At 46.4% G+C, this 17,409-nt stretch overlaps 1 protein-coding gene and 2 pseudogenes across 6 annotated transcripts in view; all 3 read right to left on the bottom strand.

Annotated features, from left to right (window-relative positions):
- LOC140607059 (uncharacterized) overlaps nucleotides 1–6,467 on the bottom strand; it is a 43,337-nt gene extending 36,870 nt beyond the window's left edge. For all 6 annotated transcript variants that reach the window (XM_072781388.1, XM_072781389.1, XM_072781390.1 and 3 more), the window contains exon 1: nucleotides 895–6,467. In XM_072781388.1, coding sequence (XP_072637489.1) covers nucleotides 895–6,452 — 5,558 coding nt within the window. In that variant the 5' untranslated portion in view covers nucleotides 6,453–6,467. The remainder of the gene's footprint in view (nucleotides 1–894) is intronic.
- A 140-nt stretch (nucleotides 6,468–6,607) lies between these two features.
- On the bottom strand, nucleotides 6,608–17,306 carry LOC140607382 (RAD52 motif-containing protein 1-like; annotated as a pseudogene).
- LOC140607063 (GTP:AMP phosphotransferase AK3, mitochondrial pseudogene) lies at nucleotides 7,893–11,910 on the bottom strand (annotated as a pseudogene).
- Nucleotides 17,307–17,409: the final 103 nt, after the last annotated feature.

The following is a 17,409-nucleotide window of genomic DNA, read 5'->3' as shown; positions in this document are numbered from 1 at the left end:
CTAAGCTAATTCTTAATTCCTGATCATTCTCGCAGCTGTGCCTTTGCTTAGACTATACTCCCTATTCTTGCTGTATTTAACAAATCATAGCCACTCTAAATCTCAGCTGAAGTTTTAGCTTATCCATGCAGCTTTCTCTGACCCCTACACTCCATTGATTACAGATTCTGGTGACTTACAGAACCTATAGTCTGTACTTAATTATAGGTCACCTGTCTTTCTATGCCTATTTCCTTTCTTCCCACCTATTATTTCATATTCTAAAGACAATGCCATACTTGCATGGCTGCCACAGTACTGAGTCCTGGGCGGGGCATAAAATGGGTGCTGTATATAGAAAACCAAGGGACAAAGATGAGTTCTAAACATAGCTGAGGAATCAAATAATAGCTAACACTCACATATATGTGAGGCACTGAAAACGTGTTTTATATGTATTAACTCACCAAATCTCACAATAATCCCACAAGGTAGTAACTATTACCCCATTTTATAGATAAGGAAATTGAATCAAAAGCTAATAAGTGACAGAACTCAATTCAAACCCAGGCAGTCTAATTCCGGAATCTCTACTCTTAACCACTTTTTTGTATATCACCAAGGAGATGGAAAGAGGGACATGTTGCTATAAAGATGGGAGAGTAGAGGTTAAGCGATTAAATCATGGGGCTAAAAAAACTGGATAAAGAATAAGGACAATTACAAGTAAACGAGTGCAGACGTGGGAACCACAGCAAACAGGAAAATGAAGATAAGGACAGTTGTCAAAGAAAAGGTAAAAAGAGAGAGTCAGTCAACATGGTTGGGGAGATGACGAAGGCCCAGGAAGACCTCAAAGAAAGGCTGCTGTGTCAAGCAGGAGGCAGGGAACAAATGAGAAAAGGCAATTCTTACAAGATGGTGAAGGTGTTGTTGTCCGTGTTGGGCTCTGGCACAGGCACTCTGCGGAGCCTCTGCTTTGGGCTGAAACCAGTACACGATAGCGTCTCATCTTTGCAGGTACAGAGCTCACATATGTTGACATTTGTGGTAACACTCTGTTCTGGCTGCTCAGTGAAAGTTGTATATGCCTTTTCTGGGAAGTATTTTGCAAAATGCACCACTGAGGGCTGAGTCGTTGGGGGGAGAACCGACTCAGATGACTCTGGTTGGTGACTTACAGTAATTTCCAAGTCCATAGGTGGAACAGTGACTTTAGTCAGGTTTGGCTGTTGACTCTGAACACGCTCTCGATGTGCAAGTGTCACCTCAAGGTCCGCTGGAGAAGGAGCTGTAGTCTTCTTCGTGGTTGCAGAATGTTTAGCCTCTGTAATAGGTTCTGGAGTAATGGTAAGCCCCAAGCCCCCATTATGAAATGTGATGCTGGGTGATTCTGGATGCTGGACTTCACCCTTACTTGGAGTTGGACTCATCACTTCCTGATGAAATGGATATTGAACTTTAACCTCCTTAGGTGGCTCTGGAGGCTGAGTTGGGGTCTCTTGCCTGGCTGGAGAAGGTTCAACTTCCATATTGGATCCTGCAGTTACAGTAATTTCCAGGTCCATAGGTGGAACAGTGACTTCAGTCAGGTTTGGATGTTGCCTCTGAATCTGCTCGAGATGCGCAAGCGTCATCTCAAGGTCCTTTGGAGGGGGAGTTGTAGTCTTGGTGGTTGTAGAACCTTCAACCTGGGTAGTAGGTTCTGAAGTTATGGTAAGTCCCATGTCCACAGGATGAACTGTGACACTGGGTAAAGTTGGATACGGAGCTTGATCCTGACCTAGGGTTGGAACTGTCCCCTCCTGATGGAATGGATATTGAACTACAACCTCCTTAGGTGGCTCTGGAGGCTGAGTTGGGGTCTCTTGCATGGTTGGAGAAGGTTTGGTCTCTGTAGTAGGTTCTGGAGTTATGGTAAGCCCCAAGTCCAAAGGTTTAACTTTGACTTTATTTAAGGTTGAATGCTGAACCTGAACCTGCTCTGATGGTGGAAATGTCACCTCAAGGTCCTTTGGAGGAGCTGTAGTCTGATGCAGAGTTGTAGACTGTTCAACCTCTGTAGTGGGTTTTGGACTTATGGTAAGCTCTAGGGCCAAAGGTTGTGTTGTCACATTTGGTGACCACAGGTGCTGAGCTTGATCCTGAGCTGACGTTGGAACTGCTGCCTCTTGATATATGGAAGGTTGAGCTACAAGTTCCTTAGGCAGCTCTAGAGGCATGGTTGGAGAAGGTTCAATCTCTGTAGTGGATGCTGGAGTTATGGTAAGTTCCAGGTCCAAAGGTTGAACTGTGACCTTAGTCAAGTTTGGACGGCGAGACAGAACCTGCTCGAGATGTGCAAATGTCACCTCCACGTCTTTTGGAGGAGCTATAGTCTTTTTCAGGGCTGTAGAATGTTCAACTTCTGTAGTGGGTTCTGGACTTACAGTAAGCTCCAGGTCCAAAGGTTGAACTGTTACACTGGGTGATGATGGATGCTGAATTTGATCCCAACCTGGTGTTGGAATGGTCTCCTCCTGATATACTGGAGATTGAGCTACAGTAACCTCCTTAGGTGGCTCTGGAAGCTGGATTGGAGTCTCCTGCATAGGTTGAGGAAGTTCAATCTCCTTAGTGAATTCTGAAGTTATGGTAAGCCCCAGGTCCAAAGGCTGAACTGTGACTTCAGTCAAGATTGGATGCTGAGCTTGAACCTGCTCTTGATGTGCAAATGTCACTTCCATGTCCTTTGGAGGAACAGTAGTTTTACTCACGGTTGTAGAATGTTCAACTTTTGTGGTGGGTTCTGGAGTTAGGGTAAGCTCCAAGTCCAAAGGCTGAACCGTTACATTGGGTAACAATAGATGCCGAGCTTGATCCTGACCTGGAGTTGGAACTGTCACCTCCCGATACATGGGAGGCTGCATTACAGACTCGTCAGGTGGCTCTAAAGGAGGACCTGGAGTCTCTTGCATGGTTGAAGTTTCAACCTCTGTAATGGGTTCTGGTGTTATGGTAAGCTCCAGATCTAAAGGTTGAACTGTGACTTCAGACAAATTTGGACTCTGAGCCTCAACATGTTCTGGATGTGGAAGTGTCACCTCTGGATCCTCTGGAGGAGCTAGAGTCTGCTGCAGGGTTGTAGAAGGCTCTGGAGGTACAGTAAACTCCAAGTCAACAGGTTTAGCAGTGACACTGGGCAAGCTTGAACGCTGAGCTTGATCTTGTCCTTGAGGTGGAACTGTCATCTCGTTATGGACTGGAAGTTGTGGTTCAACCTCCTTAGATGGCTCTGGAGGCTGAGCTGGAGAAGGTTCTGACTCTTGATGGGGCTCTGGAGACTGAGTTGAAGCCTGCTGCAGAATTGGAAATGACTCTAGCTTCTCAGGGAGCTCTGAAGGCTGAGTCTGTGCCACCTGTTGGGCTGGAGAAAGTTCTACCTCCTTAAGGGGCTCTAGAGGTAGAGATGGAGCTTCTTGCAGGACTGGAGAGGATTCCACCTTCTCAGGAAACTGTAGAAGCTGAGAAGGGGTCTTTTGAGAGACTGGAAGAGGTTCCACTTTGTCAGCAAGTTCTAAAGACTGGGCTGGGGATTCCTGTTGTGTGGCAGAAGGCTCTACCTCCTGTCGGGGCTCAGGAGATATAGCTGGGACCTGCTGGGGAACAGGAGGCTGAGCTGGAACCTCTGGTTGGGTTGGAGGCTTGACGTCTTCAGTGGGCCCTGGAGAATGAGCTGAGACTGTGTACTCATTTGAAGATGGTTCAATCTCCTTATGGGGCTCTGATGGCTCAGCTGGGGCCTCCTGTTGGGCTGAAGTAGGTTCCATCTCCTTAGGAGGGTCTGGAGTCTTTACTATGAGTTCTTGTTGGCCTGGAGGAAATTCATCTTCAAGGGTCTCTGGAGACTGGAAAAGAAGCTCGGACTGGGCTGGAGAAAATTCAACCTGCTCAGGGGGAACTGGAGCTTGAGCAGAGGCCTCCTGCTGCCCTGGAGCATGTTCAAACTTAGTGGGCACTGGAGTTATGAAAACCTCCAGATCTACAGGTTTTGCTGTGATATTGGGCAACATTGGATGCTGAGCTTCACCAGGACCTAGACGTGAGGATGTCACCTCATGATGTACTGGAGGCTGAGCTACAATATCTGTAGAGGACTCTGGAGGCTGAGCCTGGTGCTCAGGCTGGACTGGAGAAGGTTCTACACCTACGACAGGCATCTGAGGCAGAGATGAGCTCCACTGCTGGCTTGGAGAAAGTTCAGTTTCTTCAGGAAGATCTCCAGTCTGTGTTGGTACTCCCTGCTGATCTGGATAAGGTTCAACATTTTCAGCAGGGGCTGGATGTTGTTCTGGAAACCCACTCTTCACAAGAATTTGTGGAAATTGAGTGGGAGCCTCTTCCTGAGCTGGAGATGGTTCTCCCTCCTCAGAGGCCTGTGGATACTGGGTTGGGGCCTCCTGCTGGGTTGAAGAAGGTTTAGCTTTCTCAGGAGTCTGTGCATGATGATCCTGGCTCTCCTCCTGTATTGAGGAAGGTTCACCCTCCTCAGGGATTTGTGGAAGCTCAGCAGGGGCCTCCTGCTGGGGTGGAGAAGGTTCCTTCTCTTCCTGAGTCCCTGGAAGTTGAGCCAGGGCCTCCTCCTGGGTTGAAGGTGATTCACCCTCCTCAGGAGCCTGTGAATCCTGAGCCAGGGTGTCCTGCTGGGTTGTGGAAGGTTTAACCTCTCCAGGGGTCTGAACAGGGGTCTCCTGCTGTGTTGGAGGTTTCTCCTGTGTGGGAGATTCTGGGGACTCAGTTGGAGTCTCCTGTTGAAATGACAAATGTTCATTCTCCTCAGGGGACTGTGGAGGCAGAGTTGGGGCTTCATGCTGGGTTGCAAAAGGTTCCACATTAAGGGGCACAGAGGGCTGAGTGACAGACTCACGTTGAACTGGCAAAGGTCCCACCTCTGTAGTGGGTTCTGGTGTTACAGTAACCTGCACGCCTGCAGGTTTAACAGTGATATTGGGCAGGTTTAACTGTTGAACCTGATGGTGACCTGGAGGTGCAACTTTCACCTCATGATGCTCTAGAGGTTGAGCTGGGTGCTCCTGCTGGGTTGGAATAGGTTCCACCTCCCCCAAAGACAGCTCTGGTGGCTGAGCTGGTTGTTCTTGCAGGATTGCAGGCTCAGCCTTCTTGGGGTGCTGTGGAGGCTGAGTCACAGTTACAGTAAGTGCCAAATCTACAGGTTTAACAGTGACATTGTGTAATTTTGGCCGCTGAGCTTCATTCTGACTCAGAGATGGCACATTTACCTCCTGAGGTGGTACCTTCTCCTCTGGTGGCTGAGCTGGGGCCTCCTGAGGGGTCCAAGGTTCTACTTCCTCAGGTGCCTCTGTAGGTTGAGCTGAGGCTTCCTGTTGGACTTCAGGGGTACTTGAAGGTTCAGCTGGGGCCTCCTGTGGGCTTACAGAATTTCCAGCTTCCTTAAGGATCTCTGGAGGCTGAGATAGAGCGTCCTGAAGAAGTGGAGGTGTTTCTGTCTCTTCAGGGGACTCTGGATGCTTGGCCTGGGCCTCCACTCCAGGCACAAAAGGTTCAGGTTCCTCTACAGTGGACTGGAGAGGTCCTGCAGGGGTCTCCTGCAGGAGTGAAGAAATTTCAAGCTCCTCAGGGAGCTCTGGGGGTTGATCTGGTCCCCCTGGGAAATCCATTGGTCGGTTTTCCTCAGGGTATATGATATCCATACCAGAATCTGAATAATCGTCCTGCAGTTGTTCTAGGAGCTCTTTATTTGCAAATTGGTTTGGAGTTCCAATAACAACTTTGGCAAGCCTTCGATGCTGAACTAGATCTTTGTCCAGGTTTGGGGATGAAACAAAAAACTTTCTTTGGTTTAAACCCTGACTGTCCAGAGGTGGAGCAAGTATTTCCAATGACTGGTGATCTTCTGGCTCATCTCCAGTTTTCATCTTACTTTTGAGTGGAGGAGGTAGAACTATGGCCTGATTCTCATCACCCAACGCTGGAACCACTTGTAAGAGCCTTTCGTGCAGGGTTGGCTTGTCATTCAGATACTGATCTGTCTCTGGGGGCAGCTCACCATTTGAATCCGTGTCCAGGAATGGAACCAAAGTCTCAGTCAACTGCTTAGGCGGGGCCGATATCTGGGCTGGAGCAGAGGACCTCAAGTTATTAAAGCCCCCCCCCGCCTCTGCGGGGTGGGTAAGTGCCTGGAGCGATTCATGCAGGAGTTCAGAAGAGTGCGAAGACCAGGGTTCCGGGGGTTCCGGGGGTTCCGGGGATCTCCGAGGGCCGGAGGTCCGACGGGCCCACGCGGGAAGCGGAGCTGCCTGGCCCAACAACCACGACGGTTGCCAGGTAAAAATAAAAAAAAGGGAGAGGCAAAGCCTGGACATGATACTCTGCGGAGCAGAGACCCAAGCCAGTGGGGCGCTCGGTCTCGCCAGAGAAACCGAAATGTTCAGGGAGCCCGGTGACGCCCCCATTGTTAGCAACTGCGCGCCCCTCCCCCGCCTGCGTCCCACCCTTTATTTACCACCTTTGTGAGCTTGGCACAGCTGGGGTGCGGCTGGGCTCCGAAGCCCCTGGTTCAAGCCTCTTCCCCAGAATCCCCAGGCCAAGCCTCCCTTCCCCTGCAAAGGCCACCACTACCTCCCGCCGAGCTACAGGGAAGGATTTGGGCTGCTGGAGTCTGCAAGGACCCAGACTCCAGCCGCTCTGAGGTGTAGGGTCGGGGTGTGGAGCAGTTTCCCCAGGAAGCAGAAGACCTGGCGTCCCGGAGATTCAAAATGCTAGTCCACTTCTGGCGGATCGAACTTGTCCTCTTCAAAGCTTAAATCCGAGACACATTCCTCCTCCCCCTGGCTGTACTGCTTCTAAGAAAAGAGGCTGACCTGAAGAATAAGCACAGGGACAGTGGGGAGGGGAGCACACTTCACGGTTACTCTGAATGTTGCCATTTCCTCTAAGTTCTCCCATCCGAGTACTAACCAGGCCCGACCCTGCTTAGCTTCCGAGATCAGACGAGATCGGGCGCGTTCAGGGTGGTATGGCCGTAGACTCCTCTAAGTTCTCAATACGCATGTCTGAGTTTTAATTCACTACTGTGTTAGGAGGAGGCTACCTACCACTGAATCAGCGATGGCTCCAAACTCCTGTGGGAGGGGCTTGGGGGCATGGGGGGAGGGGAGAGGTGAGCAATTCATTCTGGGAGTGAGAGTCTGAAACCAAGGGACTAGCCCTCCGTTTACATTAGGATGGAAAACTTCCGCGTCCCACCTACACTCAACACACCTGTCAATCTAGAACAAGTAACCTTGAGGTCTACCCTGTGTGCACGCATGGAGAAGGCACTTAAAATGTTGAGGTCAGCATGTTAAACTTTCTGGAAATACTGTAACTAGCGCCCCGTTTACTTCCTTCACTGTCCTTTCTATAATCTCTTTCATTTTAGTCCGTGTTTATGGGCTGGCACAAGCTCTGGAGAACGTAGGTTTTTGTTTTGCTTTGCTTTCAAGGATTTATTTATTCAGAGAGACAGAGGCAGAGACACAGGCTGAGGAAGAAGCAGGCTCCATGCAGGGAGCCCGACGCGGAACTCGATCCGGGTCTCCAGGATCACACCCTGGGCTGCAGGCCGCACTAACCCGCTGCGCCGCCAGGGCTGTTGGAGAGAACGGATTTTATCCTATTCCCAGTGTCTAGCACATACTATGGTTTTTAAATGGAACTAATTCCATAACTGGTCTTATTTAGGAATGGATCTGTTGTTAGAGTCAGGTTTCTGAAATCTATAGCATCAATACTGAATCTCTTTCTCTCACATTTCACAGGAAGCTAGACTTCTTAAAGTGTAAACTTGGATAAGTCTGAAATTTCCTTGACTGGCTTGATTTAAATTGAATTAGAAGAATTTTTGCACAGACAAAACTTCAAATGCTTTTTCAGAAAGTAACCATCTTTTCATTCTCTACTCTCTTCCCTTCAAAACAAATGTTGCAACTTCGGAGTTAGTTAAATAATCAGAATTCTAGCCCCAAATTAAGTTCTTAATGACATGAAACACATTCTTTGCTCCTATTATTTATTTTTTTTTAACATTCAATATATAGAACATTGGCATTTTATTTTAGAAATTACTTTGTCAACTTAATCCCTAATTCAGGGTTAGGGTTACAGAAAAGTTCTTCAACAAAATATTTCATACAAGATGTCTATGTGATACTGATATCTGGGTAATATACCTTATTTGAAAGACAATTAAAAAAAATATTTTATTTATTCATGAGAGCCACACAGAGCCCTGAGGGGAGCCTGATGTGGGACTCCATCTCAGGACCCTGGGATCAGGCCCCAAACCCAAGGCAGATGCTCAACCACTGAGTCACTCAGGTGTCCCAATGCACATAAAGGTTTTCAAATGCTGTAGCATCATCTCACTTAAGGCCATAGTTACTCTGTTCCCAAGTCCCTGAGATTCTGTTTGAGGGGAGCGCTAAAAGGCTGTGTCCTCTTCTATGTCCACAACTATAGGAGCACTCTGATGCAATTGGCTCTCCAAATTTCAAATAAGGGGTCAGAGCCAAGGGCCAAGACTTCAAGAAAAGCCCCAGAAATTCCCTGCACTCAAAAGCAGTTTCAGAGTTTCACATTTCCCAAAAGATGACAGAGCTAACTATAGTCTTCCAAATCCTGTCAGTTGCTTTAAATTATGGTTATAGTATAGTATAGTATAGCTGTGGAACCCTTGAGCTTTAATAACCAGGTGCTTGAATTAAATCATGTAGCTCCTCTTGGGTTCTGGCATCTGTAATCTCTTCACACTGTCTGTATTCCACAGCTATTTTACCACTTTCTGTAATAAAGTTAACGAGGATCAATTCAGAGTTTTTCTTGTTCTAAAATGTGCTGTACTGGGTGTTATGCTATATGTTGGCAAACTGAACTCCAATAAAAAAAATAAAAATGAGATTGCTGTATACAATAATAGAACCCATCATTAGATATTCTTTTGAAATTTAAAAGCAGAAAATAAAGCATTTTCCTAGAAGTTTTCTCATCTCACACTTCTGTTTTTATCATAACTATTTTTTTAAAGACTTTATTTGAGAGAGAGAGAGAAAGGGAAGGAGAGAGAGAGTGTGAGCACATAAGCAGGGGGAGGGGTAGAGGGAGAGATAAAAGCAGACTCCCCACTGAACAAGGGAGTCTGACTGTGGGGCTTGATCCCAGGACCCTGGGATCATGACCTGAACTAAAGGCAGACACTTAACTCACTGAGCCACCAAGGCACTCCTCTATCTCAGTGTTTTTTTTTAATTTTTATTTATTTATGATAGTCACACACACAGAGAGAGAGAGAGACAGAGACACAGGCAGAGGGAGAAGCAGGCTCCATGCACCGGGAGCCCGACGTGGGATTCGATCCCAGGTCTCCAGGATCGCGCCCCGGGCCAAAGGCAGGCGCCAAACCGCTGCGCCACCCAGGGATCCCTCTATCTCAGTTTTTTTTTTTTTTTGTTCTAGAATTTAATTTTATTGTAGTACATTAAGAGTCATGTATGCCAGGAAAGCCAGTAATATTCATAAGCTTAGTAGTTCACCACAGTTTTAGAAAGCACATAATACATTCAAATAAGGCATTACAGAAAGTTTTGTAAAGAATTAAATGTGTCCTGCAATCCTTTTTAAAAAAAGCCTTGGTCCATTCTGAAAGATCAACATTGAATTTTTAAAAATCAAAAGAAAAGTTTTTTCCCACAAAAATACACGAAGAACCACTTGCTGGCATTTATATTTTGAGTGCCTGGGATAACAGGCCGGTGTTCAAAGGCAGTTCATAACAGGTTGTACCAGGACTCGTTGCATCTGATTTAGCACCAAGTAAGAGTAAATATCCCACTGAAGATGTAGCTGATTTTTTCATCCACCTCTCATCGCCCCACTCTTCCTGCCAGGCCACAGGACATAAGCACGCATCCTTGTTGCCCTACGAAGAAATCAAATTCTCTTCGCTTTTAAAGGGCTACTTACTCAGGCTACACACACAGGTGGAGTTCTTGCCCTGCTGACGGTGGCAGGGAAAGCCAGCAGCTGCCCGCTGCTTTCACTAGGAATAAAGTCCTTCAACAAACTCAGTTACCTTCCTGGTCCTTTTTAACCTCTCATGTAAATCCTTTTAATTGCTACTAATTTGATTAGTTTACTAATTGATTGTTTACTAATTATGATTGTTAAGCATGTCAGGGAAATTCTCCCCAGGCATAGCTGATCTATTTCTACTTCCTGAGGACCCAGTATGCTTGCTTTTATGTAGGGCCATGGGTTTGCTTTTCTTCTTGTATTTTGTCACTCATCACAGCAGATTTTACATAGTGATCAAAAAGAGAAACTGGCAAGTAGATCCTAAAGCACATACTTATACTTCTTAACCTGAGCAATAATCTGAAAACACAAGACTAATTACATTTTCTGTTGATAATTCAACCTCACTGCTTTTGTAAGAACTTCCAATGTCAATTTCTAATAAATCATTTTTTTCAATACACATGTTCTCAAAACCTGTCACAGGAAAGTAATATTTTCCTATATGCTAATTTAACACAATTTTATAGCAGACTGAAAATTCTGAATAAACTGAAAGTTTGTTTATGACATAATAAATACAGTATATACGGTTAAGTTTTTAAGTTTCTTACTGTAAAGGCAACAGTGAATTTGCATCCTGAAACTAATCTGCATATCTGGTTGCTTGTTTTCTAGAATTTGATAGTGTTTCACAAAACCATGTACCACAGTGCTAACGATGCTGGGTTTTGGCATCAGTCTACAACACATTTCTCTGATGAGCTACTTTACCGAGTGACATGGAAATGTTTTTAGCTTCTCCAAAGAATAAGAAAATTTTTTATCAACCACTTAAGTCTTCTGAACAAAAGTTAATATTACTACCAATTGCTCTTTTAATTAGGACATCTGATGTTTTTAAATTACATACCCATAGAAGATACCCTGGGTAGACAAAAAGATGAATCTTAGTATCGGACTCATTTGGCCCATTCTTAATTTCCAGAATGAAATCAGTAGAAGTGAAACTAATATAATTTTCAAAGAATTCATACATGCCAGTCTCAGAACACGGAGCTTCTAAATGCACAGGTGAGGAGTCTCTGCTCATCTTACTGGTGATGTACACTTTTCCTCATGGAGTAACCGATGCTTTCTGGTTTATTTGTGGAACTTTTGTTTGTAGGAAAGCATACACATGGGGCCAGATCTTGTTGGTTTCTGTTCCAGAGAAGGTTTCCAATACTCCCTTTTTCCGGTAATATTCCAGGACCGGCTGTGTTTGGACTTCATAAGCCTTGAGTCTCTTGACAACCGTCTCTGGCTTGTCATCATCCCGCTGAATGAGAGGCTCCCCTGTCAGGTCATCAATGCCCACGGCTTTGGGAGGGTTGAATTCGATGTTGTAGACTCGGCCGCTGGCCGGATGAATCCAGCGCGCGGTGAGACGCTGCTTAATGACTTCAAAGGGCACGTTCAGATTAATCACTGTGTCTATCTGATAAGCTCCGTCCAGGGCTTCTGCCTGTGGAAGTGTCCTTGGAAAACCATCCAATAGCCAGCTATATTGGGTGAGGTTTTTCAGCTCATGAAGGGCCAGCCGAGTCATGACACCATCCGGGATGAGCTTCCCTTGGTCAATGAAAGTCTTGGCTAACACACCAATTTCTGTGCCCCGAAGCATGTTGTCCCGGAGCAGGTCCCCGCTGGAGAGGTGCTTCAGCGCGAAGTGCTTGGTGATGCGCGACGACACGGTGCCCTTGCCGGAGCCCGGCGCCCCCATGATCACGGCGCGCAGCAGCCGCGCGGACGCCCCCATGGCCGCCGGGAGCCGGGGCGCGGGGGCTCCGGCCTGGCTGCGCGCTCGCGGGGCTGCGCCGTGCGGGGCGGCGGGCGGACAGCGCTGCGCGCAGGGGGCGGGCGCGGCGCCCGGGCGCTCCCGGAAGTCTCTATCTCAGTTTTTAAAAAGATTTGAGAGAGAGAGAGAGAGAGAGAGAGAGAGAGAGAGAATGTATGTGAGGGCACTGGTAGGGGGAGGGGCAGAAGGAGAGGGAGAGAATCCAGAGCAGATTCCCTGCTAGGTGTGGAACCCGCATTCAGGGCTGGATCTAGGACCCTGAGATCATGACCTAAGCCAAAATCAAAGGTCCAATGTTGGACGCATCTAGCCACCCACAAATCCATCTCATTTACTGATAAACCAATCACACTTAAAAAATCATTATGCTGCACAGTATGCTTTAATATCTGATATCTCTATTCTGTCTCATTACCCCCCCCCTTTTTTTTTACTAAAGATTCCTGTATATCCTTAGATTTTTTTTCCAGAATACATTTAAAAGCAGTTTGTCCAGATCCCCTCCCCAAAGCATATCTTCCCCCCCACCAAAACATGTCTCTATTTACCTATAATCTATCTACCTACAAAGATACAGATAGATATGCAGATACAGACATAAATGTACGTATCTTCAAGAGATTTATTTTTAAAAATTTTTTTTATTTATTTATGATAGGCACACAGTGAGAGAGAGAGAGGCAGAGACACAGGCAGAGGGAGAAGCAGGCCCCATGCACCGGGAGCCCGACCCCGGATCCCCAGGATCGCGCCCTGGGCCAAAGGCAGGCGCCAAACCGCTGTGCCACCCAGGGATCCCTTCAAGAGATTTCTAGATGTTACCTAATTCAACACCAATCTTGAGGCTGGATTAAGTATCTTTCTAAATCTGTGACCCTGTCTCTCGTAATAACTATTTTTAAGGGTATAGTTCAGTGGCATTAAGTACATTCACATTGTTGTGCAACCATTTCCAGAACATTTTTCTTTTCATGTGCCCAAACTGAGACTCTGTATCCATTCCACAATAACTCCCCATCCCACCCACAGCCCAGCCCCTGGCAACCACCATTCTTCTATTCTGGAAGCCTTTTGAGATGATCCCTTCCCTGCTGCTTTCAATCCAGCTGGAGTCCAGTTTTCCTCTCCTTGCAGATACAATATACAATACTTTGGGGAGAGGGCGGGCATGCATCTGAACACTTTATTGGCAGAAACAGGCCTATGTACCTTATAGGCAATAAAATTTCCCTTAAGGCAAACTAGAGCTACCAGACTTTTTAGCCGAAGGAGTTTTGAATGTGTATATGGATACCACAGCATATTAGGGCGAGTGTTGGCATATTAGGGCGAGGCCAACAACCCAGACGTTTAGTTTGGTTCTTAAAGGTTGTCAGAGTTGACAGCTAATGGAGATTCCATCTGATGACCACAGAAGTCAATCTACACTGGAAGAGCTGCCCAAGCTGGAAACCTGTGACCAATCCAGGGACAGGGTCAACTCTTACAAACAAACAAAGCTTCTAATACTTAGCTAAGATTTCTTAGGTTTTTTTTTAAAGATTTTATTTATTCACTCATGAGAGATAGAGAGAGAGAGAGAGAGAGAGAGGCAGCGACACAGGTAGAGGGAGAAGCAGGCGCCATTCAGGGAGCCCGACCTGGGACTGGATCTCAGGTCTCCAGGATCAGGCTCTGGGCAGAAGGTGGCGCCAAACCGCAAACCACCAGGGCTGCCCGGATTTCTTAGTCTTTAAAAACTAAACTCCAGCAAACCTAGCTAACAGTTGAAGTATCCTATAGCTTCAAAATCAAGTAAGACTTGCAAATGAACTATAGATATAGACAATTGTTTTTTATTCTACACCCTACAAATATTGGTGAAAATTATGGACATCACCACCCAAATCATTGAGAGTATTATTAATTTTAGGTGGCAGGCCAATGTTGAGGTCCTTCCACTTAGAGGACTCACATCTCCCCACTTCCAGTTCTCTCTTCTCTAATGTCCAAGATTTCGATGTTGAAGTGAGTCTGATTAGTCAAAGAAAATCTATAAAGTTTGCCTTGATTATCCTTTTTGACCATCCATTGAAACCAAATAATAATTTGCCAATTCTTGGCATTGGGAGCTATTTAGGGCAAGGGCCTGATGTTGAACCGCTTTATGTTTGGTGCCAAGATGAACCTAAAGACATGAGAGAGAGACCGAAAAATATCACAACCTGCCACATAGGCTAGTTTTGGATACACCCGAGAGTTATCAATACCTATTTCATGAACTGATTGTGAAGATTAAATAGGGAACAACATTGTAAGCAATGAGCTCATAGTAAGCCCTAAATGAATGTTATTTATCATTGTTAAGCTACAGTACTGTTCTGCATCATTTCTAGGGCCTCTGATTAATTGGAAGATTTCCTTCACCTCTAGTGGTGAGAGTGATGATGAAAGCAAGGAAGCCCTCCAGAAGCAAATGACAGGGTTGTAGGTGAGCAAAGGAAGTAAATTGTTTTTGTTGTCCCATCCTGTAGCTCCTGTCTGAGAACACAACCTGAAGAGCAGACAAGATGGACCTAACACGGACAAAGGACCTTAATCTACAACACTCTTCTCCCCAAGTTACTAACCTGTTAGAACAAGGAATATACATACTTCTATAAATTTTATAAGCAACGAAACAATTAGAGGTTATTTGCATTAAATAGCTCCTTTGAGAAGGCCAATGCCTCCAGTGTTAACTCTAAATGACTTACATTCTGTGGTGAATTTCTTACATCCACTAGTTTAGTCTTAAATGCCTATGTCAACTTTAGGCAGGATGTAGTATATTAAATATTCATAAATATTTAAATATTGCAAATAAAGTCATAGCACTATTGTTCTTTTTTAAATTTTTTTTTTCTTTTTTAAATTTTTTAAAGATTTATTTATTCATGAGAGACACACAGAGAAAGGTAGAGACATAAGCAGAGGGAGAAGCAGGCTCCCTTGGGGAGCCAGATGCAGCACTGGATCCCACAACCACAGGATCACGCCCTGAGCACAACCACTGAGCCATCTAGGTGTCCCAGCACTATTAATTCTTATTTTTAAAAAAGATTATTTATTTATTTATTTATTAGAGAAACAGAGAGAGACAGAGACACCAGAGAGAGACAGAGAGAGAAGCAGGCTCCATGCAGGGAGCTTCACGTGGGCGGCGCTAAACCACTAAGCCACCAGGGCTGCTCTATTAATTCTTCACTGTTTGTTCCTCCATCCTTCTCTATCACTAGTTTATAAGCTCCTTTAGTGCTTGAAGGAAACATATCTTATTCTTTTCTCATTCCTAGAACCAAGTACATTCTGTTGTTGATTGAGCGAATGAATGAAAGAATGAGTGATAAGAAAATGAAATTACTTTCTCTAGCTGAAGCTGCCTGCTGGGAAGGAGAAATGAAGACAAACTTTTAAATGTTGGGTGCTGCAGGGGAGGCTAATAGTGAGGCATAGTGGAGCTGTTCTGGACAACAAGGAAGCTTCAGAAGGGCCCTGAGCCTCCGAGTAGGAGAGATAGCTGTCACCTTGGATAAGCTTGCCAACCAATTTTCTTCATGCTACTGAAAAACGTTCTCAGGTGCCTTAGACCTTTCCTTGATTTATTTGGTTTAAGACATTATTTTTTTTTCTGTATTTATAAAAGGCAAAAAACAACAACAAAAAGCCCAACCAGGAACTATGTGTAGTTGCCAAAGTATTAAAGAACACATAAGTAAACTGGCTAACAATTTTGGAAAGCAGGAGTAATAACCCAAGGTTCTGTGTTAAATAAATAAAGAGGGTGCCTGGATGGCTCAGATGGTTGGGCACCTGCCTTCGGCTCAGGTTGTGATCCCAGGTTCTTGGGATCAAGTCCTGCCTGCATCAGGCTCCCTCCTCAGCAGAGAGTCTGCTTCTCCCTCTCATGGTCTCATTCTCTTTCAAATGAATAGGTGAAATTAAAAAAATAAATAAATTCACATAATAGTAAATATAAGCAACACTCTTCTTGTGAAGATTTCCTAAAATAAGAGGCAGCATAAAATGACACGGGATTCATTTTTTTAACGGTTTTATTTCCTTATTCATGAGAGAGAAAGAGAGAAAAACAGAGACACAAGCAGAGGGAGAAGTGGGCTCCATGCAGGGAGCCCGATGTGGGGCTCCAGGATCACGCCCTGGGCTGAAGGCAGGCGCTAAACCGCTGAGCCACCCGGGGATCCCCGACACCGGATTTAACATCAATTGGGGGTTGATCTCTCGCTTCCAGTTTTTGTCATGAACCCTAAGTAAGCCACTTAACTATCCTGAGTTCGAGTTTCTTCGTGTAAAAAAAGGAAAAGGAAAACAAGTAAAAGAAAAACACAAAAACGACACAGCCACCCAAGGAAACCAGAGGATCGATGTAGCAATGCACCCGAAAGCATTCTGTAAATCAGGAGAGCTCTATGAATGCTAGTCTGTTGTCACAGAATTCGGCACTTTGTGCCAGCGGAGTTAGGAATTTCCTACTTGACCCACCTTCAGTGGAGAATTCTGAAACAGATGCTTCTCGTGACACGCCCTTTGTGCTCTGTGAGCATCCCTTGCTGAATAAAACTTGATGATGGCACAGAAACCAGGGCGGGCCACTGCCGCGTTTGGGAAGACTCCTACCGAATACAGGAGGCCGAACTGGGAGAATGCTGTGACCAGAGAGCGCTGCGGGCTGGTCCCGCACCAAATACGTACATGAAATTTCACGCCCAGAAACCAAAACTGCCCGTTCCCTTATATTCCCTAAACCCTCTGCACAGGCAACCCAAGCACTTGTCACTTCGCGAACAGGTTTTCCTCTGGAACCCTAAGATTCGAAAAGCATTAGGAGGCAACAGGCGCTGGCTGTGGAGCGCTGCCCCTCAAAAGTCTCTTGGGGCTGAGCGGCCGCCGAGGTCCCCTCTAGAACCAGGGTGCCTCTCAGCGGAGACTACAAAGCGCTGAGGGGTAAGGCCAGTCTCCAGGGCTCCCGGTCACCCGGTCACCGAGGGGGCGGCCTTCTCCCTGCCCCCTCCATCCTGGCTCGGCTCCCGGGCAAGGCCTCGGCCGAGGGTCCGGACTTAGCTCCCACACCAGCAAGGTTTTATCCCTCTCGGTGGGAACCGCAAAAGACACCGACTCCGCCACCCTCGCGTCACTGCTCGCAAGGTGCCCCCGCGCTGCTTCAAGAGAGGCGGGGCCGGGGGCGGGGCCGGCTCGGCGGGAGTGGGGAGAGCCCCGCCCCGCCCGCCCTGGCCCCCCACTCTGCGCGGGTCTCTAACTCTACTTCCCCTCCCGCAGCCCCACCGCGCCAGAGTCCTAGAGCTTCCTTCTTCTCTTCGAGTGAATTTTTAGGGTAGAGTCCAAAGGGTGAGCTTCCAGGATCCCAGCGTACGGTCATCTTTATAGCAACTGGCGTCAGCGGCACTGCCAGAGAAGATGTAGAGTCCCAAGCAGTTAGTAGTTACCTACTGACCTTTAAACATGTGCATTTCTCCGGTCGC

This window comes from Canis lupus, chromosome 16 (assembly GCF_048164855.1).
Source record: "Canis lupus baileyi chromosome 16, mCanLup2.hap1, whole genome shotgun sequence".
NCBI classification, from domain to species: Eukaryota; Metazoa; Chordata; class Mammalia; order Carnivora; family Canidae; genus Canis; species Canis lupus.
The sequence above is the reverse complement of the archived record's forward strand: the minus strand, read 5'-3'. Positions and strand labels throughout refer to the sequence as shown.